General features: G+C 34.9%; 1 protein-coding gene across 1 annotated transcript in view; it reads right to left on the reverse strand.

Annotated features, from left to right (window-relative positions):
• LOC106062296 (multiple epidermal growth factor-like domains protein 8) overlaps nucleotides 1-23,111 on the reverse strand; it is a 38,330-nt gene that overhangs the window by 3,157 nt on the left and 12,062 nt on the right. Inside the window, exons 15-37 of the mRNA XM_056041059.1 lie at nucleotides 22,840-23,111; nucleotides 21,703-21,928; nucleotides 20,855-21,081; nucleotides 20,098-20,239; nucleotides 18,529-18,757; nucleotides 17,032-17,200; nucleotides 15,739-15,917; nucleotides 14,553-14,887; nucleotides 13,807-13,951; nucleotides 12,839-13,031; nucleotides 11,541-11,704; nucleotides 10,379-10,523; nucleotides 9,725-9,983; nucleotides 8,958-9,081; nucleotides 7,733-7,931; nucleotides 7,088-7,308; nucleotides 5,818-6,070; nucleotides 4,487-4,658; nucleotides 3,353-3,542; nucleotides 2,692-2,832; nucleotides 2,408-2,544; nucleotides 1,601-1,715; nucleotides 311-530 (exon numbers count right to left, since the gene is read on the reverse strand). Of these exons, the coding sequence (XP_055897034.1) occupies nucleotides 311-530; nucleotides 1,601-1,715; nucleotides 2,408-2,544; nucleotides 2,692-2,832; nucleotides 3,353-3,542; nucleotides 4,487-4,658; nucleotides 5,818-6,070; nucleotides 7,088-7,308; nucleotides 7,733-7,931; nucleotides 8,958-9,081; nucleotides 9,725-9,983; nucleotides 10,379-10,523; nucleotides 11,541-11,704; nucleotides 12,839-13,031; nucleotides 13,807-13,951; nucleotides 14,553-14,887; nucleotides 15,739-15,917; nucleotides 17,032-17,200; nucleotides 18,529-18,757; nucleotides 20,098-20,239; nucleotides 20,855-21,081; nucleotides 21,703-21,928; nucleotides 22,840-23,111 (4,457 nt within the window). The remainder of the gene's footprint in view (nucleotides 1-310; nucleotides 531-1,600; nucleotides 1,716-2,407; nucleotides 2,545-2,691; nucleotides 2,833-3,352; nucleotides 3,543-4,486; nucleotides 4,659-5,817; nucleotides 6,071-7,087; nucleotides 7,309-7,732; nucleotides 7,932-8,957; nucleotides 9,082-9,724; nucleotides 9,984-10,378; nucleotides 10,524-11,540; nucleotides 11,705-12,838; nucleotides 13,032-13,806; nucleotides 13,952-14,552; nucleotides 14,888-15,738; nucleotides 15,918-17,031; nucleotides 17,201-18,528; nucleotides 18,758-20,097; nucleotides 20,240-20,854; nucleotides 21,082-21,702; nucleotides 21,929-22,839) is intronic.

Genomic DNA, 23,111 nt, shown 5'->3' on the forward strand with positions numbered 1-23,111 from the left:
ATTTTGTGATTTTACCATCACAAAAGAGATACAAGACACCGATAGCAAAGACAAACAGCCACAAACACTCTTTTGTTCTCCTGGCAATCAAATCATTAAATAAGAACAATCTGGTATAAACTTTGTCACATGTAAATTATGAGTGAGTCTGGTGTGAATGTACACTTTGGTTTCTTATAGTTATAATGTTTTTTGTTTGGTGTGATGCACAAATTGTAAGAAAAATTTCCATACGGACAATAAAGATTATTATTATTATTACTATTGTTATTATTATTATTATAAAATCAAAGAAAATATGATGACTAACTTCCAGAAGTAACATCTATAGTAATCCTGATGTCCACATTGAGATACTTTGGTTGGACCACAAAGAAAACTGTTTTGCCTGTTTGTAGAGCTTTGGGAAACTGATTGCAGTTGTTCTGAGTGTCAGGGTCAAAGCAATAGTCTCTGTCCACATTCATTTGGCGGTAGCACTGGTGTCCATTGGTGGGAATACCAAAGAAATATTCCTTACAACTAGCACACTGGGAACAGAGAAATCATTCATCATTGGAATCATCTGTGAAATAATGCTAAAAAAAAAAGACTAAATCATATTTTATTGGAATTACAGATTTAAAAAAAAAATTTTCATCCCAAGTAAGTAATTTACCTCCAAATTACTTTTTTACTAAGTTTCTTATTTTAAGAGAAAATGGAAGAAATGTCCTTAAAACTATACATATCGATTTCCTAGTGATTCTGTAAAGAATGTTTGAAACAAAAAAAATTTATGTTTGTGTCTCAGTCAATCAAAAAATATTTCTACTGCACAATAATTCTATTGACCATGACAAACCAAACAAAAAAAATATCTCTTACTTAATTATCTCTCATAGGACACCAAAAAAAAAAAAGTTATTTCTCTGTTATTTTCTGTATTCAACGTTTTTTTTCACTTCCACTAGAACTTTCAAACTTTTGTTTTCTGAACACATTACACACAGACAATGTAAAAGTGAGGGGGAAAGAAACATAGCAACTCTTCAACAACAAAACAACAACAAAATTTAAAATGTGTAGTATTATAGCTCTAAGTAAAAACAACTTTACGCAGTCATATTTTAGTAAATAGGGGCGTAGTGGCTGAGTGGTAAAGCACTTGACTTCCAAAGTAAGAGGTCTCACCATTGAATCCCAGTGAAGACTTGGATTTTGAATTATGGGATTTTTAGGACAGCTCTGAGCTCACCAAACTCTAAATAGGTACCTTACATACACTGGGAAGGTAAAGGCAGTTGTTCATGGCCCTGGCCACATGACATCCTTATTTACAGTCCCCCTAGAAACAGATGAGCCTTACATCATCTGCCACCATAGAGCGAAAAGTAGGAAGAAACATAGCAACTCTTCAACAAAATAACATTATTAAAAGATGTAATATTATTGCTCTAAATGAAAACAATCATATATTTTAGTAAAAAGGGGCGTGTTGGCTGAGTGGTAAAGTGCTTGATATTAAAAAAGAATCTGGTATGAAACTAGTTTCTAGCTTGGATAGCCAGCAAAGAGAATCTGGTTAGATTTGTATCAACATTATTGCAAAAAGCTGTACCTGTGTTGCCCAACACTCAACATCCTTTTCACAGTTGGTCTCCGTGTTGTTCTTGCATTGGCAGTTCTCACCAGTGTCAGCATTACAGACATTACTGTGACCATTACACTGACATCTGTGGGATAGGTTAGCAGAGTTACAAGTCTAGTAGAGGTAGTCAGCAATAGTCACACTTTAAGTATGGTGTTATGGCACGATTAGGAATGAGTTATTTGTTTCATAGAAATGTTTTGAGTTAGAGACAATGACGCGATTAGGAATTAGTTATTTGTTTCATAGAAATGTTTTGACTAGAGACAATGACGCGATTAGGAATTAGTTATTTGTTTCATAGAAATGTTTTGACTTAGAGACAATGATGCAACTAGTAAAAACCAGACTAGGATTTTAGGAAGAATAGCCAAATGTAAACAGAATACTTCTGAAGGCTTTAGAGAGAGGCAGTTTTTATGGATGTAGAGATTTAGTTTTACGACATTCGACGGTTCCCTTTGTTATTATTAAACTTCTTGTTCAACATTCACTATCAGCGTCGACTATCTTATATTGATGGCCTTTCGCCGGTGTTATTTCGTTATTTGAGTGTTACCTCCGTTTGATTTATCTGCATAAGACACAGCGTGGAAGTGCCTAACAACGGCTAGAAATAAATGTTTTGTTTTCAGTGACAATTTACTAGATGTTAGTGATGTATTGTATTTATAATTTTACTAAAAACAAGTTTTGTTTTTGCTGATTTTTTAGGGGTTTTTTTTGGTAGTAGATTATGTAGATAGTATTTCAGTCATGTGGGCATGTACTACTTACTCTCTACAAGGGTTGGTTTTGGGCTCACTGGCTCTCCTGAAGTGACCAGGTATACATGTACCGCAATGTTCTCCTGTCGTGTTGTGCTCACAGTGAAAACAAAGGGCCAGTGGGTTCTCTATTGCAGTGGGAGACTTCTACAATTATACAATAAATCAAATATATTGAAATAGATTAATATACAAAAAGGTTAGGAGAAACACTTAGAAGCACAAAAAAAAATGTTACTTATGCATAGAATTGTTTTATGTTTAATGCTAAATAAAAGAAGTAAACAAAAGTACCAAGCTTCCAACCAGAGAGTAGTTGTAATCCTCCTTAGACATACAATTGTCTGTGTGGTTGTAGCAGTACTCCCGACATGGCTTACATCTTTCTCCTTCTTTACCAACAAAACCTTCAAGACATTTCTCACATTTCTCTCCCTGGAGACAGAGGAACAAATTGATCAGAGCTTCAAGAATAGGATTTCATACAGGAAAAGTTAAGGAAAATTTATCAGTGCTTAGCAAACAGTTTTTTTTAGAAGATTATTAAAGAGCAAAAATGATATGTTTTAATCTAGGAAATATTAAGGACATCATATTAGTGTTTGACTAACAGGATTCAATCTAGGAAATATTAAGGACATCATATCAGTGTTTGACTAACATAATTTGATCTAGGAAATTATTATGCATATCCTATTGGAGAATAAAACAAGTATTAGAAACATTCTATACAAAGTAACTAATTAGTTTTAACCTTTGTAGCGTTCAAAACAGTCAACAACGGTTTGGCTACATAATTAATTGTATTATATAATTAATATATTTTGATGTTGTACTTAAATGAGAATAAAATAAAGACAGCCTAAGGAACAAGTGAGAAGGAATAGAATTACTATGGAGTCATGAAGTACTGATTCCCTCCTCCAGCAGAACCTCAAAGGATATGAGCACTTACTTCTGTATTATTCTCACACTTGAGACACTTGTCCGGCTCTTTAGCACTCTTACAGTTACTGTGTTTGTTGCACTGGCACTCCACAGAGCAGTTCTCACCCACATAGCCAAAGTCACACTGGCAGGTGTCAGGCTTGATGCATACCCCTTTCACACAGCTCTGGTGACACACCGGCTCACACTTATTGTTACTGGAGAGACAATGCACATAATTTCATACAATCACTCAGTATAGTATATAATATCTCTTTATATAATCTGAAATATAAAATACACACCACAGATGAAAACCTGATAAATTTTGTTGCAGAGATCAATCCTTTGTGAAGCTATAGGACAACAGAGAATAGAGAGGAATGGACAGAATTGGTCAGCATGATTCATGTGTCTCAAATCACCGAAGCTTGGGATTAGAATGTGAAAAAAGAAGATCTTAAGTTTTGCATGTGTAATTCCACTATCAGACCTTGTGGTCTATAAGGCAGATCTGTTTCTGTAGCCTATGATTAACGAGGGTGTCATGTGGCCAGCACAACCACCAACCGCCTTTACTTTTTCCCAAATAATATCAGGTACCCAATAGAGCTGGGTGGACTCAGAGGTGCCCAAATATTCAGAATTAAAAATCCCAGTCTTCACCAGGATTTAAACCTGGGACCCCCCGGTTCAAAAGCCAAGCGCTTTACCGCTCAGCCACCACTCCTCTGATTCGTTTATTGACTTAAGCTAATGTCAAAGATGTTGTTTCATTGGTAAGGGATATGATGTGAATGTTTGTGAGACTTGATTACATATGTTTGTTTGTTGCATGCTCGTCTGCAAGCTACTCACATGAGCTTTAATATTACAAGACAATGTCTAAAGATCTTTAGTTCTTTCCCCATTGACTTTTTCTTAGACTCAATGGCTCAGACAGAAAACTTTTTTAAAGCGGAATGATCAAAGGCTTTTGTATATAAGATATATGCCTAAAAGCTTTACGCCACACTCCTTATAGTAACATTTAACTTTCATTTGCTGTGAGAAGAATCTACAAATACATGCCAAAATGGCAATATGAAATATAGCTTCATTTTTGCAGGAGCTTGTGGATGGTGGACAGGCCAATGAAAGAACATTTATGCAGGAAACTTACATGAGTATGTATCCATCCTTGCAGTCACACCTGAAGTGTTCCAGAGTGTCGTAACAGTTCTGTGTGATGTTGTTACAAGTGTGATGGTTGTTCATGCACTCATTCTCTGGCTGGCACTTGTCATACGACCAGATGTGTTGAGTGATACGAGCACCGTGAACATCTGATTTCACTGGTTTCAAGAGAGAGAAAGATCAGATCTTTTTGAGTCACATAAACTCATTCATGTCATTGACTTTGAATGACAATTCTTTCAAATCTTTTTTTTGTGTGCAAGCTTTGAAAATTTTATAATAATAATAAAGGCTTCAAGATTTTTCAATATTTTGCAATAAAGAAAATTCTGACTTAAATTCTGACATGAAACAAATTGTACATTCAGTGTCCCAGAGCATGGGGAGAACCATGGGCAAATAACCCCTGTGGTAAAAAAAAAAAGTGCTTGTAACATCATGCATCTCAGTTATCTCATGCAAATAGAAACTTGGAAATGTCCATTCTGGGTCAATCAGAGAAGTGTGTGATAACTCAAGGCTTGGGAATGCTCTTCATTCATAGCGGGGACACAACCCAGCTAGGGGAAGAATAAATTGGATTTGTCGGTCAAATACTTGAATAGATCCTTCTTTAAAGAAAAGACACATTTCTAGTGCCTTCAAGGTATCTGTATGCTATATTGGCAGCTCCCCCCCAAAAAAAAGAAAATTATATATATTGTTTTTTGAGGTGACATAAAGGATCTAGGTAAACTTCTTTTAGTTCTTATTCTAACAGAACAGATCTGGAATATATTCCATTATCATATATCTAGACCTATTTCTTTTAGTGATCTACACTCTAGATGCTAATGTCATTACTTGAATATAATTTTGAAGAGGCATATATGTGCGACATAATATCTAAGCCTGACCAAAGCTTAATGGTTAAAATGTCATGGACACTTAAGTTCCATTCACAATTCAGTAAATCACTACAATATGTGTAATGCAACAATTCATTTATTAATTGGAATTAGCTTAAATATAGGTTACAAGTAAAAAAAAAATATTATAGGAATAAAAATTCAAAACATCTAAAATTGAAAAAAAAGCAACTTGGTAAGGTTGGTTGAGAATGAAATGTCTCCATAAAGTTGACAACGCAATATTTTTAAATGTAACTGATTACTTTAATAGCTTAAAAGGAAGAGGCTTTTAAAAATATGACTGGCAGAATAAATGTTTGTTTGCTTTCTTTAATATTTCTTTAATAACATAATAATAATTAATTATCCAGGTGATCAGATTACAAATGACTAATTTCATATCTATACATTCAGACAAATCACTCACCTATTTCATTGCCGCTAAAGTTTCCATCGGAACAAATTCCACTTTTGCTCGGGCCTTTAATGCCACCTGGCATACACACACCCTGGCCGTTCATCCCACCAAACGCACACCATCCACAACCAGGGGAGGCTATGCAGTCAGCACACTTGTCGAATGTCTCACAAGAGATTGGACAAGTTGCCCCTCTCCCTGACCTAACAAAGTGGCATTCACCAAGTGAACAACGCAACGGTAGATAGGCTGGAGGCATACACTGTTGGGAAAGACATCAGAGTAAATATTGATATGTCAATGTAAGCCAAATTTAGGTGTTAAAGAATGTGTGCTCATTACAAGGAAATAAATTAAAATATTATTTTTCATATTAACAAGAATGAATGTAAAAAATCATAAAACTTAAAGACAATAGTGAAGAATACAATACATCTACTCAAGTAGCAAGATATGCTAGTACAAAACTAAACTGTTCTTAAATACAGTGAAATACAATTGTTGTGATAATTTCTTGCAAATCAAGTAAATTTAAAAAAAAATAATTTTTTATCTGTTCAAAAATTATAGACTCTCAATTTATAAGTCCCTTATGGAATCTCAACGAGGCACCTCTGTGGTAACATCTGTTTGATGGAAAGCGGATAGGTGAACAACAGGAAGTGAAACTGGTTTCCATCAGGTTATCCGAGAAGCATGGTAGCCAATACATTCAGTGCAATGATAGTAATTCAAAAGAGACCCCGTAGCCCAGTTTAAAAAAACTGCCACACTGTTTAACACAACACTTGTTTTCAGTATAGGAATAGGAATATTCAGAAATTCCCAGTGGTATGCTGCCTCCTTGTGATGAAAAGCTCCTGATCCTGGTCCGACGAGCAAAAATTCTTCTTCATGGTTAAAGGGATATAGGGGGATGCGCAAAACCTGGACTCCCTAATGGACGTTTTCAAAGATGGATATCTATTCACAATATTTTAGGTGGGTAAGACTCTGTTTTTTATTATACAATGAGTTCAAGACTCAATCCTTTTTTTAAGTTAAGACAATGCTTAGATGATTGTTTTTCCTTCTATAAATAGCCTGAATGATAGTGTAACTGAGAAATGAGGATAAGTGCAGCCATTTTGAGTTTAATTTCACCAATAAAAGGTTTGGAATGAGAAGTCAAGTAAGGTAACATCAGCTCTATTCTACAGATAAGATTATTTTATTGGCCCAAATTAAAGGACATTAAGTTTGACTAGAAATGTAGTCAGCCGTTATCCTAATTACTCACCTGTTGTAAAGTGTCACTCCATGCACATTCACTGGACCCCCCCTCACTGCCATTAGATCTCAGACAGGCCTCGCATGTGACCAGTGTGTAACAGCGGGCTGGGCAAGTCTCATGGGACTCGGAATAGAAATACTTGCTAATAGCAGAATCCTTGAAGTTCTTGGGAATACAGCTCCATAAGAAGATTGGGTTGGCATTGAAATGAGCTGTGTTTGACTTCACTGTGAATAGTAAGTTGGAACTGGTCATTAGTATGTTAACATGGGACTAGAAAACAAAACAATTATTTTTCTATGACATTTTTAAAGTAAATATTTTTAGGGTTTATGTAGTATTATTGACAAATTTTTTTTATTAGAATTATATTATTAATTGAATTTTGAAAAAAATTATATTTTCATTTTAAAAGATCCCTCTATGATATAAGTCATTGACACAAAATATTCTATTATTCTATTAATAGAAAAGGGCCTGCACTAATAATTTACCTTGATGAGCATCTACACTTAAGTGAACCAATACTAACTAACATCTAAACTTGAGTGAACCAATACTAACATTTTACTTAAGTGAACCAATACTGTTTCAGATAATATCTTTATAATAGCTCTCTAAAAAAATAAAAAAGCTCATACTACAACTTACACAACTGGAAATGACGTGTCCACATACAAATGTTACGCTGCACACATTTATTACAGTCAGAGGCGGAACACAGATTCTCTGGACATTCTCGAATGTTGGACAGAATGTTGGACACAGACTGGGGACAGCCCTGTGTTGGACATTGTTCATTCTGAGGCACACACTGACCAAGACGACAAGTACTGCACCAAACACAACTCTGAGGACAGAGCAATGATATCTGGTTAGATTATCTGCTTAGTTTAGGAAACAGATGTGAAATTTTTTTATTTTAAGTGAATTGTCTTCACTAATGAATAATTGCATTGAGTTGCCATAGGATATGAATATTCTAGACTTCATTGCTCTAGAAACTTCTTTTCTGCTCGTAACTGAAACACTGTTGGGCTCAAAGCAGTCATAAGTGATGAACTGCACAATGGTTTTCAGATGGTTCTCTTCTCTACATTTATGCAAGGGTTGAAAGACTCACTTAAGGGAGCTGGAAAGATGTAGTCAGCTATTTCTATTTCCACTTTACCTACCAACTCCAATATTCAACTTCAAATGTATTAAAAGAAGAATGACAAAAAAATAATGAAAACATTTTTTGGTTCAATTCAGGTATCGAACCAGTGAAACCAACAGCTGCTAGAAAATATGCATTTTTTATTTGGCCATCGAGGAAGATATATTTGTGTGATTATTTATTGGTATCTTCATTATATGGACATCTAGGTCTAACAATAGACCTAAAGTTCTGATTTAGAACTCTTTTAAGATCTAGTCTAGAACTACTAAATTAGATTTACATCAAAAACATAAGCAACGCTTATAAACTTCAATAAAATTGAAACAACTTTAAATTTACTCAGTTATCACATTTAGGGTAATACAGCTGAGTACGCCATGTTGGCTCTAGACCAGGATTTAGTCTCCAGCCAAATTTATAGTTATTAATTTTTTTTCTTTTAAAAATTATAACAGTCAAACCAGAGTTTTCCCCGTGTGGCCAACTATCTAGTAATTCTTTTCTCAGCGATATACATCAACTGTTAAATTTCTAGGAAAATCGTTAGAGCCATTTTGAGATTAGCTGTCCGCCCACCCATCCTAGTTCCATGAAGGAGTGACTTGAACAGAGGTATTGTAATAAGGTACTATTTTCTAAGCCAACAAAAAAAAGACGACAAGCACAGAATTGCTTAGGATCCTTTCTCAGAAGAGAAAATGTAAAACAACTGACCTGTTCCTTGATGTGAGGATGTGAGAACAAACAGTCGCTACATGTTGTAAAGCGACTACATCTCTTAAGTGCTTGCTGGGATAGGTCACATGTCTGTCGACTGTGAGGGTCTCCACACATTCTACTGTTAAAACATTGAAATTTGTATTATTTGTTGTAAGATATAGCGGAAAATTATTTGTTTGAGCTGCATGAATGAATTGATAGTACAGAAGATAATATGCAAAGAGGATGTGTAGATGAAATCAAGGAAAAGACCAGCCAAGATGTCATGTATTCTCTGTGGGTAGTAGAGAAAAACAGACAAAATAATAAAGGCTTAGAAATAGAAATATTTAGTGCTAAATAAGAAAAAAAAAACAAGTCAACAGTAACTTAATTCTAAAGAGTTATTAAAAAGGAAAGGTTGACTAACACTATTTAGTAATATAAATAAAAAATTTGAGATATACCAAAATAATAGTAAATAAGTGAAAGTTCCCCTTTTAGACCTTGCGATCTGTAGGGCAGATGATGTTAAGGTCATCTATTTCTTTGGCCAACGGTTAACTAGCAGGGTGTCATGCGGCCAACACAACAACCAACCGCATTTACTTTCCCGAACTAAAGTCAGGTATCCATTAGAGTTGGGTGAACTCAGGGGCACCCTAAAAATCCAGATATTCAAAATCCAGTCTTCACCAAGATTCGAACCCAGGATCCTATGGTTCACCCAGCCACCGCGCTCCCACCAAAATAATAATAAAAAAAAAACAACAACTACTAACTTTCCTTTAGCTACATCCAAACAAACAGTTTTATTATCTCCAGTCTCTGAGGGGACAGAACATCTCTGGCAACCGGGTATGTTGCACAAGCTGTCCTTGACTAGGAGACAGAGGTCAGCTGGGAGGGTTAGCTGAAACAGAGTCCCTCTGTGCACACCAATGTAGCCACCAAAAATGTAGATGTCGTTCTGAACAATGACAGCATCCAGGGCTACTCCATCAACAGGCAAAGGGAACAATTCTTCTTCTTCATCATAATCTAAACATAATTGTGAATACCAATACATTTAAAACTAATTTAATTTGTAATATTAAAAACATATTCTACTAGAAGCTAGACTATATATGTACTGAGCTACAAATAGATGGGTCTTTACACCCGCTTAGAGAAGTAATGGTAACTGATCAATGTAACAAACCGTAGTTTCCCTTCAAGGCCTTAAAGTTAATAGACAAATGAAATAGAAATTATTTGTTCCTTCAAAGCTAATGGATCGACTACAAGGATGTTATGTTAAACCACTTCTACAGACATGTAGAAAATTAACAAAGATGAATGGACTTTATCCTGCAATCCTGACCTGAATGAACCACACTTTATATATCTTAAATACTATGAAAATATGCACACACAAACTTGACCAATCAGCTTACCCATAAATTTAAACTTAACCCAAGTGTTGCATGCATATCTGTAGACCAATATATCAGAGGAGTAGCCAGTATTGCTTGTCATACCCCCCAGGACTATCATAAAGTTGGTCATGTGAACTGCCGTGTGAAATGCACGATTCTCAAGCTGTAAACAGAAAAAAAAAAAAATTTGCTTCCTTGAAGATATCATTAGGGCTATATATAACATATTAGATTAGACTGTGACCATAATCAATATCTACTAAAAAAAATTAAAGCTAGTTGTATGTCTTAACTTTTTCTCTCTTAATTGACGATTGTTGATTTGAACCCCATTAAACTAAATTGATTTTAGATTTATAAACTTTAATTTTGTGTTGCATAAAAAGAGCATGTTATTCTCTTATAATTGAAAACCAAATATAACATTTTCTGATAACAAACAAAAAAGTTATTTTAGTTTAATAATAACAGGATAGTGAAATACAAATGAGCTAAATGAATAAAGATAAGTTGAGGAAAATAATTACAAAAGAAAGAGTTAAGATGTCATTTAGCCACTTTACAAGTCTGGGTTTTAAAAACTTAATACACATCATGAATTAAACATTGCAATCAACAAGTTTCTTTAAGAAGAGTTTAAAATACAGGTGCACATTTGAATACATTATCTTGTGAAGGTGTCTCCTGACAAGCTTCATTCTATTAGTGCATATATTTTAGTCTCCTGACAAGCTTCATTCTATTAGTGCATATATTTTAGTCTCCTGACAAGCTTCATTCTATTAGTGCATATATTTTAGTCTCCTGACAAGCTTCATTCTATTAGTGCATATATTTTAGTCTCCTGACAAGCTTCATTCTATTAGTGCATATATTTTAGTCTCCTGACAAGCTTCATTCTATTAGTGCATATATTTTAGTCTCCTGACAAGCTTCATTCTATTAGTGCATATATTTTAGTCTCCTGACAAGCTTCATTCTATTAGTGCATATATTTTAGTCTCCTGACAAGCTTCATTCTATTAGTGCATATATTTTAGTCTCCTGACAAGCTTCATTCTATTAGTGCATATATTTTAGTCTCCTGACAAGCTTCATGCATATATTTGTCCCCAGCCCACATTTAAAAAATGTCATGATGATTAATAAAATAAAGTGAATGTTATGACTAAACACTGACTTTGTTGCTGTTCTCTGGGTCAATAAAACTCCACCTCTTGTCTTTCACATCCAAAGCAAACAGATGATGACTCAGTTTCCACTCATCAGCCAGGAAGATGTAGCCACCAAATATGTAGATGGTGTGTGATGTGGAGTCAAACACAGCGCTGTGGCCATACACACCTGACACAAGAGAAACAAAAGGTCAGTTTTGAACATTACAGACAAATGCTTGACCTGCGCAGCCTTGGCCTGAAAATCAGATGACAATGAATGAAGCAACAATGTGCTGCCCTCCCAGTATAGTCTAGCCTGCACAGGATTGGACAGATCAGCAATGGGGAAGATGGAACAACTCCTTCAAGCCTCAAGAGTTGATGCTCATTTAGAGATGTGGTGGCATAGTAAGTTGTATGCTGTGAAAGTCAGGCCAGACAGAAAATAATTAAACATTGATTAAGTAAGCAATTCTAGAACAGGGATTAATAACCACAAGAAAAAAAATCTCCATCAAGATGAACCATAAGTAATGCAGAGACTGAGGCTGATAACAATATTTTTAATTTTGCATAATGACTCTTTCTTTGTAAGTACCAATAACCAAAAAACTACATATTTGACAAGTGACAAATGAAAAGCATAAAGTTCACACCAGTCAGAAGATGTATTAGATCCACTAAATATCTGACAACAAGTGACAAATGAAAAGCATAAACCTCACACCAGTCAGAAGATGTATTAGATCCACTACATATTTGACAACAAGTGACAAATGAAAAACATGAAAGACATATTCATACACAAATGGTTTAAAATCATGTCTAATTACGGGACATTTTGAGTTGTTTATAAAAAAAATATTTAACTATTATCCTATTTTGTTCATAAGAATAAAATGTAAGGCTGTATAAAACAAACAAAATATATAAAGCTTATATAAGGGAAAGAACCACTCAATTACTACAATATTTATAATGTTTTTTGTTTTTTTTAATTGTAAGACGAATTTCCATACGGATAATAAAGATTATTATTATTATTATATTTATTTTCCCTTTTCTATAAAGAAACAAAATTTTAATTAATTACCACCAATTAATTAATTAACTGGTTAATTTATAGAATGATTCATGTGTTATCATCAACAATGAATAATTGTACAAAGTTTCAACCAACAATGGGGAGTGGGAGAAAAAAGGTGTAAAAAAAATCTACCAACAGACAGACAAAGAAAGTTAAAGTTTTGAAAACAAAATGCTGGGTTTTGTTTGCGTCTTTGCCTCAAGAACTGGAGAAAAAAAAAACCTATGAGCTGACCTGTTGGCACCAGACCTCTCATTGTCCCATTGTTATGTTCTTGCCACGCCATCTTGCCCCCCGTGGAAGCATTGTACTCATACACTTTGTCACTGAAATAGTTCTCAGAGGAGAAGCCACCAATCAAGATGAGGTTAGTCAGTCCAACACTGGTCAGTGAATGACAGGCTAGAGCAGGCAGCCACTGAGCAGACTGAGGGGGAAAAAAAATACAAAGTTGGAGATTGTAAAAAAGAGAAAATATCAAAAGTGGGAGTTAAAAATGTACTCAGTAACCAAATAAAACAAGTATAGCACTATGACACTATGAATCAACAGTGTATATGTAGTAATCAATAATGTCTAGATAAATATAGTTATTTTTATGTTAAAAAATTTTTTTCAAAGGAGCATTGCTTTATTTTAAGATAAGATAAAATAACTCAGCGCACAGTAATTATTGAGCTACAGGATAAACTGATTTTTTTGTTGACATACAAAAGTGATATGGCGAATTACAGAGTTAAGTTTGTCCAAACAAAAAATCTTTCATATTAATAATGTAAGGACACATTTAAATAGAGTCAATCATATTCAATGTTGAGGCACATTCCTCATCCCATATGCTAGGACAAATTTGTACAAATACTCCTTCTTCCCTAGTGCTATTAGAGCATGGAATGGATTGCCTGAGCTAGCCAGGAAAACCAGTGACTTGGCAGAATTTAAGTCATTGGTTAATATGCATGACTAAATGCATGACACGTAGGATGTAATCATCTTCTTTTTTGAAGTAACGTCTGTATTATATAAGATAAGATAATGAGCTCCACATTGCCTACTACTGTTTTAAGAATACATTATTTTTAAAAGTATAATAATGACTTTGATTTTAAAAATTCTGATGAATTCTTAAAATATCTGACACTATTTTTATCCTTAGCCTTTGAGTTTTATAAAGAAAACAATTGACTAGAACATCAGCTCACATTGTCTTCAGTCCAGGCATGAGATTCAATGTTAAACTTCCACAGCTGATTGGTTGGTCCAACTTCTCCATCATCTTGCTTCATCAGTCCACCAAACACGTACATCATTTTCAGTAAGGGAATACAAGCGGCAGCATGGTAGTAGCTGGAATTCCATTTTCAGATTTAGTTCACGGTACAATGGACCTCATTCACCAATTGTAAACAAACAGCATTTAGCCATGTGGTGCTCTATCTCTTCTATATAATTTACGATCTCATGTTTAATTCATGATGGTTGTCACGTGACAGTTTTTTCGTTCTTTTATCAATAAGATCACGTGTGTAAAGGTTGTTTGTTTATGATTGGTGAATGAGGTCCATTAAGTTATTTATGTACTATTTTAAGTTGAAAGATTTTAATTTTGCATTCATCTTTTTTCAATGTTTCATAAGTAATTAATCTTTTCAGGATTTGACTCTCTATTTAATACATGACATGATCACATTCAATTCTTTCTTTAAAACTTTATTATAACCTAGATGTACTGGATTTAAAAGCAACAGCAGCAGTAAAACACATTTTTTAGTCAAAGTAAAATGTATAATCCATTTCTAACAATTTCAACAACAGAACTACAGAATAAAAAATGATTACAATTAGTATCTCCATTATGTGGATAAACTATATAGTCAAATATAACTTATTATCAATTTAAATTAGTTTTAAAATGGGTTTGCATAAATAAAAAACACTATTTTATTACCTCCCTTGAGGTTTTGTTTGTAGTGGAGGTAAAATCATAGTCCAGGTCTTCACAGAGACATTAAACACCCAGATGTCATTCAGTATGCCCTCAGAGCCACTGTAGCCACCATACAAGAAGATCAAGTCCTGACCACATGTGGTGAGGGTGTGGCCAGACCTGGGCGAGGGCCCCTGGGCCTGGTCAGCAAACACCTTGTGGGCAGTGTATGGCCAGAGAGGTGACGAGGCTAGGGCGGAGTCAGTTATGAGCTGGAGCTTCATTTCACTGGAGCTAATCTTCTGAGAGCATGTCAGTCCAGTGAAGCCTTGATAACAAACACAGATACCATTCAGCTGTAAGAAAACAAAGAAAATACTGTGCCAGATTTTGTTCTACTAGCTATGTTTAAAATATAGCCTCAAAACAGTTTAGCTTAGATATGAGTTCAGAAGAAAGCAAAAGTATAAAACTAATCCCATTCTCTAAAACAGATACAAAATTAGGTTAGAGAGTAAACTAAAAAAAAAAGAGTAAAGTTCCCCTTTCAGACCTTGTGTTAAGTCATCTGTTTCTGTGGCCAACAGTTAACGAGGGTGTCATGTGGCCAGCATAACAACCAATCGCTTTTACTTTTCCCAAGCTAATGTCAGGTACCAAATAGAGCTGGGTGGACTCATAGGCGCCCAAAGATCCCAAAATTAAAAATCCCAAGTCTTCACCAGGATTTGAACCCGGAACCCCTGGTTCGGAGGCCAAGCACTTTACCGCTCAGCCACCGCAACTCCAGAGAGTGAACTAATTCCAAATATTTACTGCACCTCGTGTCAACTTAATTTTTTTAATTTCATTTTTATAAAATAGATACTAAGAGAAACTTCAAAATATCAATGAAAAGATTAGAAATAAAGTCCATAGAACCTAATTCAATGACAATTATGACATAATGGCTAACAAAATGATATGATTGTAGATACAGATATATTTCCAGCAATGTATTCACTTTTCAAAGATCAATTTTCTCATGTTTTCTCAAACAAGTCTATCACCAGTTCAACTGAAGTTATTTACAACATTTTTATATAACTGTTGCAATATAAGTGATAAAGTTGAATAAAGTCACACTAAGACTTAACATGATATTCTGTAGGCCATCATTACATGTGAAAAAAAAATGTTGGAATTTTTAGCAAACATTCCCACTTACACAATAACCTTGACCTATGTCTTCTGAGCAATTGGATGGGCAGACTTGCAGTGTGCAGTTTGGTCCCCAGTAACCTTCCTTGCAGATGCACTTGCCGTCGATACATATGTTGTTGCCATGACATTGTTCAGAGCAGATATGAGCACGATAGGTGGCATTAAAGCCTCTGTTCTTGGACCCTATAGGACAACATCCAATGACAATATTTAAATATCTATACATAATATATTCTTCTTCTTCTTCTAGCTAGCTTTTTGCTGCTGAGCTGTCAGCTCTTTTGCAGACTGTGCCAAGGAAAAATAGTGTGCTGTTTTCTTCAGTTGTTCGGCACTGCCATATAAGGTTATGATGGGCTGGAGTGGTAGTAGGGTCTGCCTAAGGTGAATTAGGAAGGGGCATTCAAAAAGGAATACATAATATATAATAAATGACAAACAAATATTAAGAATGGAAGCAGTTTCAGTAAACAAGTTTGTTATCTTTTTACTTGCAGACCACTTCTCGGAATAAATTTAACAGTGATCATATTGAGATTGACATAGACAAGATTGAATGTACATGTTCTTCTTTTACAAATTAAATAAATATTGAACATAAAGGGAAGGAAACAAGCTTTTAAAGCTGACTATATGTTCTCCTTCTATTTTAATCTTATCTGTAACATTGGAGGGTCAGATGATTAATTCTATGGCCTGAAATGAACTGTGCAGTAATTTCTAGGCCTGGCTGTTTTGCACTGAGCTTGTAAGGAGACACATATTTGGGACACTGTCTTCACCAGCCCCTTTGCTCAATACCCAGGTTTAAAGAACATGGACTACATTATCTAGTGCCAAGCTCTTGTTCTGAGTTTCATGTATTTTAAAAAAAAATTTCTTCCTCTTAATCATACCGCAAATAAAATCAAATAACTTTAAATAATTGCATAAAATATCTAAAAGTACCCCTTGCAGACCTTGCAATCTATAAGGCAGATGATGTAAAGTTTATCTGTTTCTATGGCTGACAGTTAACTAGGGTGTCATGAGGTTAGAACAACAACCAACTGCATTTTACTTTCCCCAACTAATGTCAGGTACCCATTAGAGCTAGGTGGACTCAGTCGCATCCTTAAAGCCCTGAAGTTTAGGAAATATCTACAAGTAATCAGAGACATGGGTTTTATCAGACAATTTGGATGATGGTTGGTCCATTTCTTTCACTTCATCTAAATGATTTAATAAGCACATAAAACACAAGCCTATAAGATGAATCTAGAATGAACATACATACGAGAAGCAGCATGAAGCTTACTTGTTATGAATCCCTCAAAGAGTATGGTGATAGTTCCCTGGGTACTGTACATTGTGATGTCTCTATCAATAGATTGGCCGCAGAATTCTCCAATACGCTGGCTTTCCATTCTATCTCGAGAATTTCCATAGACAAAGCTGGGAATGCCACTATAGACTTGGACAACAGCCTTAAAAGGAATAAATGTATTTCATATTAGACAAGAATGATATTGATAAATGTACAAAAATTTGCTTTACAAACAATTTTGGTAATTAACAGAACAATATAGAAATATTTTATAAATGTAACTATTATGTAGTTAATGATGAAGTGAATCACCGTACATGGTAGGTTAACAAACATAAACTGTAGTTTTCAAAGTAATATTTATTTAAAAAGTGACTGTTTCTGTCCTTGTATTGCTTCACATTTTGTCATCAAGCTAACATTCTTATAATGTATGCTCAAGACACCAATGGAGTTAAAAACTGTGGTGCAAATCTATTGAATCAGTGCAGGGAAGGCGGTAAGAACATGCATACACAAAAAAATAAAAGAATTGATTATTTTTTATATTTATTGATTATTGAAACATTAAATTATTAAATTTTTAAAATCATAAACTAAAACTATTTCTACACATCTTTTGAGGATGAATTAAATTCATCACTTTTAGCGGACCTTTTCATATGTGTAGGCAAATCTATAAATATCTGGTGTACAGAAGAAATAATTGCAAAGCAAAGTATTATAATGAAGCCTTTAATAATTTCTGTGCATGTTTTAGCTCTGTGAAATCAATGTCTAACCTTTTTCTCTTTTTGCACAATGTCATTTTATTTAGTTGGCAACAGTGATCTTTCACATAACAACCTTGACATTGTTTATTTAGTCTATTTCTCTAATATCTCTCTCAATTTTCCTCTTTACATTTTCATACTTTTTTTCTTTAGGTTCTATTACCCTGCCACAACATTTCTTCACATTGTTTTGTCTTCTTTTTCTTTCTAACTGTATTTTATTGATTAAAGAACGCAAACATAATCTTTAAAAAATCAAAGTGTCACAAAGAGCAGATGTTTGTAATTAATCTTTAATGTGAAATTCCAAATAAAAAACAATTATTATGTCCTAATAAAGGAATTATTTCATACTTCTGGGATTTATGTGAAACAGAAATATAATTATTAATTTGATCTACAACATAAAGTAAAGTAACCTTCCCCTTTCAGACCATGTGGTCTATAGGGCAGATCTGTTTCTTTGGCCAACGACCAACCACCTTTACTTTCCCCAACTAAACTCAGGTACCATTAGAGTTGGGTGGATTAATGGGCACCCTAAAAATCCTGAAATTCAAAATCCCAGTCTTCACCATGATTCAAACCCAGGACCTTCTGGTTCAGAAACCAAGCGCTTAACCATTCAGTCGCCACGTACCCTACAACATACTGATATCAAAAAGCTTAAATACATATCAATCAACAACAAAAAGGTTTTGTTTAAAGCTCTCACCTGCCCACATTCAATGTCAGCGTAACTCTCAATGGTGAAGGATAAAACAGGAACTGGTTTGACATCATTGGCCTTATAAAAGATGTCTGGAAACACAGACAGAATCCAGAGGCAATAAGAGTGACCCCCGTCCACCATGCCACTTCCGTTATATGAGCCCAGCGCCCCTTCGGTAACATTGGTTAGGAAGATCCTGTTGTCACAGCGGAGATAACATTTTCCTCCCAGACTGCTCAAACAAAAAAAAAATTAGACTTAAGTTTTAAGATGGAAGCAATACAGAAAACAGAAACATGTAGATAAGTGGATGTGGTTGAAATGGAAAAAAAATCTCAACAATGATTTGAGCAACAACTGGGAAAAAAAAAGTTTTGCTTGAAATGTTTGTCTTCAATATATTTATATATATATATACATTTTTTTAATAGTTTTTTTGTATAGCACAACTTTCATGCTTAAACCTTAAAGTGCTGAGCTGTTTTACAATGAGTGCATACAAAATGGAATTATAATTCTGATATTTAGAGGCTAATCTACCACAAGTGTTTTAAGGGTTAAAGCATTTCAGTGCACTATTGTCCATTATCTCTTTTGTGGACCAGTGGAGGGAGGGGGTATTTGGTGACATATGCGTGTTGAAGTGATACTTCAGCCTGTGTGTACACCAAAAGGACATGGAACAAAAGAAATATTATTTTGTGTGCTGTTTCCAAAGACACGCTCTGTAAACATTATTTTTGCTAGTGTTTTGGCTTGGATTGCTCATTCTCTGTTGTAGCCTTTTTTTTGCTTTTTTTTCCCCCCCAGTATTGGGAACTCATGCTTGGGACTCTGATAGTCAAGCTTGATCTGAGTGTAGACTGTTGGCTTTGTATGAGCCATACTTAGTCAATATTCACGGGCTGTATTTGGTTGTGGGCATTGTGAGCCTGGATTGTATCGTAACCAAGGTGTGCCTTTATCTTAGGCCAGAAATCTAGTTGTAAATAATGAATTTTCACTGAATGAGTACTTCATATATAATATTGACTGTTTTCTCTTTCTCTAATTGCTATGTATGAACTATCATTTATATCATATTATTAAACATTTTTTAGGTTACTGCTTGTTATTAAATACTAAATGTAAGCCCATTGGCATTACTTGTTTGACTTAATTAATAGACTAAGTCAATAGACTGTCAGGGGTGCCCGGGCAGATGAGCCAAGGCAAAAATACAACCCCAACATCTGGGAGAAGGTTTTCCATGCTCCCTTTAGGTGCTCAGCAAACACAACTCTGCTTGAGTTTTGAACTTGAGCCCCCTTGATAGATAGCCAAGCAGCTTAAACCCCTGAGCTACTCGTCCTCACCACAATGTTTTCTTCTTGAAGTCTTTTTAGAAAACATGTGTTAATATTTAAAAATGGTGATGCTCAAATAAATCACTCATCATATACTTCAAACACACTAGTGTGTCATGACACACTGGAGTAGTCATCTACACTGCCATCATAATGTCTCTCAATGCTCATGATATACAAATCTTTGCTTTTAATACAATCGATTGAAATCTAAAAATATACAAACCTTGGGTTGCCGTAGTAAGATGGCCTACATTGGTCACAGTGAAAGCCCTGAGTGTTGTCTGTACAGAAACACTGTCCAGTTGTCCTGTTACATTCACCAAGACTATGGTCGCCATGTCCATTACACTTACACAAGTGACAACCTGCTCAAAATAAAGTGAACATGATGTAGAAGGTGAAAATTGTAAAGCTATACTATTAGATGTTTTAAAATTAAATGATCATCACATTTTCTAAAATAACAACCTGGTTGAACTCAGAAATGTGTGAAAATATTTGTTTGTAAAATAAATCCAGAAAACTATTATATCCACATTTTAATATTGAACACCTGAGATTAACTTCTTAAAAATGAATTTATTAACATTTGAAAGTTAAATTCTAATATACTATTCAATCTATGACTGTTTGTGACAAAAATGTCATTCAGACGTTTAAAAAAAATGTTTGACTTGATAAGAAAAAAATTCATATAGATATGAATTTAAAAACAATTAAAAAAAAATTGGCTTTGAGTGTGCCCCAAACTTTATTACTGCAAAATAATTCAATCACAGATAAAATAACAAAGCTCTAAATGTGTGGTTCATAATATTGCAGAACAAAGTACCAATAATCCAATTTTTTTCTAGTTGATGGAAAGGAAGACAAATTTTTGCTTTAAGTTTACTAGTGACTCAAAATTCAATGTTGAGTGTCTCAGTAACAGGACATGGACCACAGCCGCAGCTAGGACCCACAACTAAAAATATTCTTACCTTCAGGTTTCAGGGGATTCCCATACGCTCCTGGTTTGCATTCATCGCAGTAAGTGCCAGCAGTGTTGTGCATACATTCATCACATACGCCCAGACCACTGCTGCAGGTGCTGTGGTTGTTGCAGCCACAGTTAACATCACAACTGTCATTGCTCCAGCCCAGGTCACAGATACACTTGAAGTCTGGGGGCCCTGAACAACGGCCATTGTGACAATGGTAGTAACAGCTGAAGATGGAAAGGGAGCAAACTCTGTGTAACATAACTGTCTCTATATATTTTTAAATAACAGTTTACACAAAATGGAGAGGCAAGACACAAATTTTTTAAAAGCAGGTCATTGAATTGCACATACCAGTGCTAATGAATGAAGGATCAAATACATTTCAAATAAAAAGTTCACCTAACTGATGGTAGTGCAAAATGTAGAGCAAAAAGAATTGTTCGTATTTCATATACAAATCAGAAAAATTTTAATCAGATATTGGAAAAATTTATCTGAATAAAGTAAAAAATCTTAAAATAATTATAATAAAGTTAGTAAAAAATTCAGTGAAACACTAAAATGAATGTCCCTGTTAAAATCAGTTTGTTGGTACAGTGGTACAAAATGGCAAAATTGAGAATCTTTTTAAAACTATGACCATTCTGCGCACACAAAAAATGGCCAGAAAGTCAGTTGGATCAGTTAAAAAAAAAAACAGATTACATATTTATACACTTTCTAAAAGTAAGTAATGACCAAGAAACTAAGTTGCCATTATGATGGCATAGAAACTGACTGCCGATTACATTGATGTTAATCTATTGAAAGTGATGAACATAGAAATGAATTAACAAACAGCTTACGTCTCATCACATTTAAATGATCCATCTCCAGCAAATCCTCGATTACAAACACAGCTGTAGGAACCATAGACATTCTTACAGGTGGCATTAGGGTGACAGGTGTGCAGTCCAAGTGCGCATTCATCTACATCAGGACACTTGTCATAAGACCAAGCAAAAGGCTCTGTAGTTGTAACATTGTAAGAATCCCCCAGGTACTGGCTGCAGCTCTCATTGTTATTAGCACCTGTAATGGAAACAAGTTTGTGACACTAATTTAGCTTTCAGACGTTTTGATCTATGAGGGCAGGTGATGTACAACTCATCTGTTTCTATGGCCATCAGTTAACGAGGATGTCATGTGGTCAGCATAATGACCAGCTACATTGACCTCCCCAGCATATGTCAGGTACCCATTAGAGTTAGGTAGACCTAGGAGCACCCTAAAAATCCAGAACGTCAAAATCCCAGTCTTTACTGTAATTTAAAATTTAGCTATAAGATCAAAAAGCTGTCATTTTTTTGTAACAAGATATCAATTAAACAATTATAATATTTTTGTTTTCATTCGATGTGAATTCCTTTGATGGGAAAATAGGGACCTTCTCATAAAGAAGCATGGTCGAGAGGCTAAGTGCGCTTGAACTTGGCTTGTCTTGGCTGCCTAGAAGGGGGCTCGAGGTTCGACACCCGACTCGGGCAGAGTTGTGTTTACTGATCGCCTAAAGGCAGCAAGGAAAACCAACTCCTAGATACCCCCTCCCCCCCCCCCCCGCCCCACTGGTCCACAAATGAGATAGGACCAAAGCGCTCTGAGCATGCTATAAGCATGAAAGTAGCGCTATATAAAAGCTATAATAATAAAAAAAAAAAATTTACTGAGTTACGGAAATTTTTTTTATTGAATATGAAGATACAATTGCAATGTTAATAAGGGAAAGTACTTGACTATTCAACTGAATGTCTCAAATTGAAACCTGGTTAAAGTTTAGATTTGTAATTCAGGATTTTAGCAACTTTCTCAGTCTAAGTATATCTGTTCAATGAGTGAAAGTAAATGTGGTTGGGGTTGTGGATAAATGTCATAGAAATATCAATTCTAGGCCATTGAGTTTCAAGAAAAACTTTTACTTTTCAAAAAAATAAAATAAATCTCACTTGCGAAATCTCCATCAATACAAACACCTTGCAGGGGATTGTTCACATTGCTACACCAGCCACAACCAAGGACTTTTAAACATTTGTCACACGTTGTCATCTCTCTGCAGGAACGACAGCTGACGTTGGCATTGGATATATCAATCCAGGAAGTACACTGGCCATAGATGTAGCGCGTGACATAGTCAGAGAAGGGCAAGCAAAGCTGAGTGTTCTCACACCAGGCACAGTCTCCCTTTTCAGATGTTATACAGCTGCTACACTTTGTACGC

This window comes from Biomphalaria glabrata, chromosome 9, assembly GCF_947242115.1.
Source record: "Biomphalaria glabrata chromosome 9, xgBioGlab47.1, whole genome shotgun sequence".
Lineage (NCBI taxonomy): Eukaryota > Metazoa > Mollusca > Gastropoda > Planorbidae > Biomphalaria > Biomphalaria glabrata.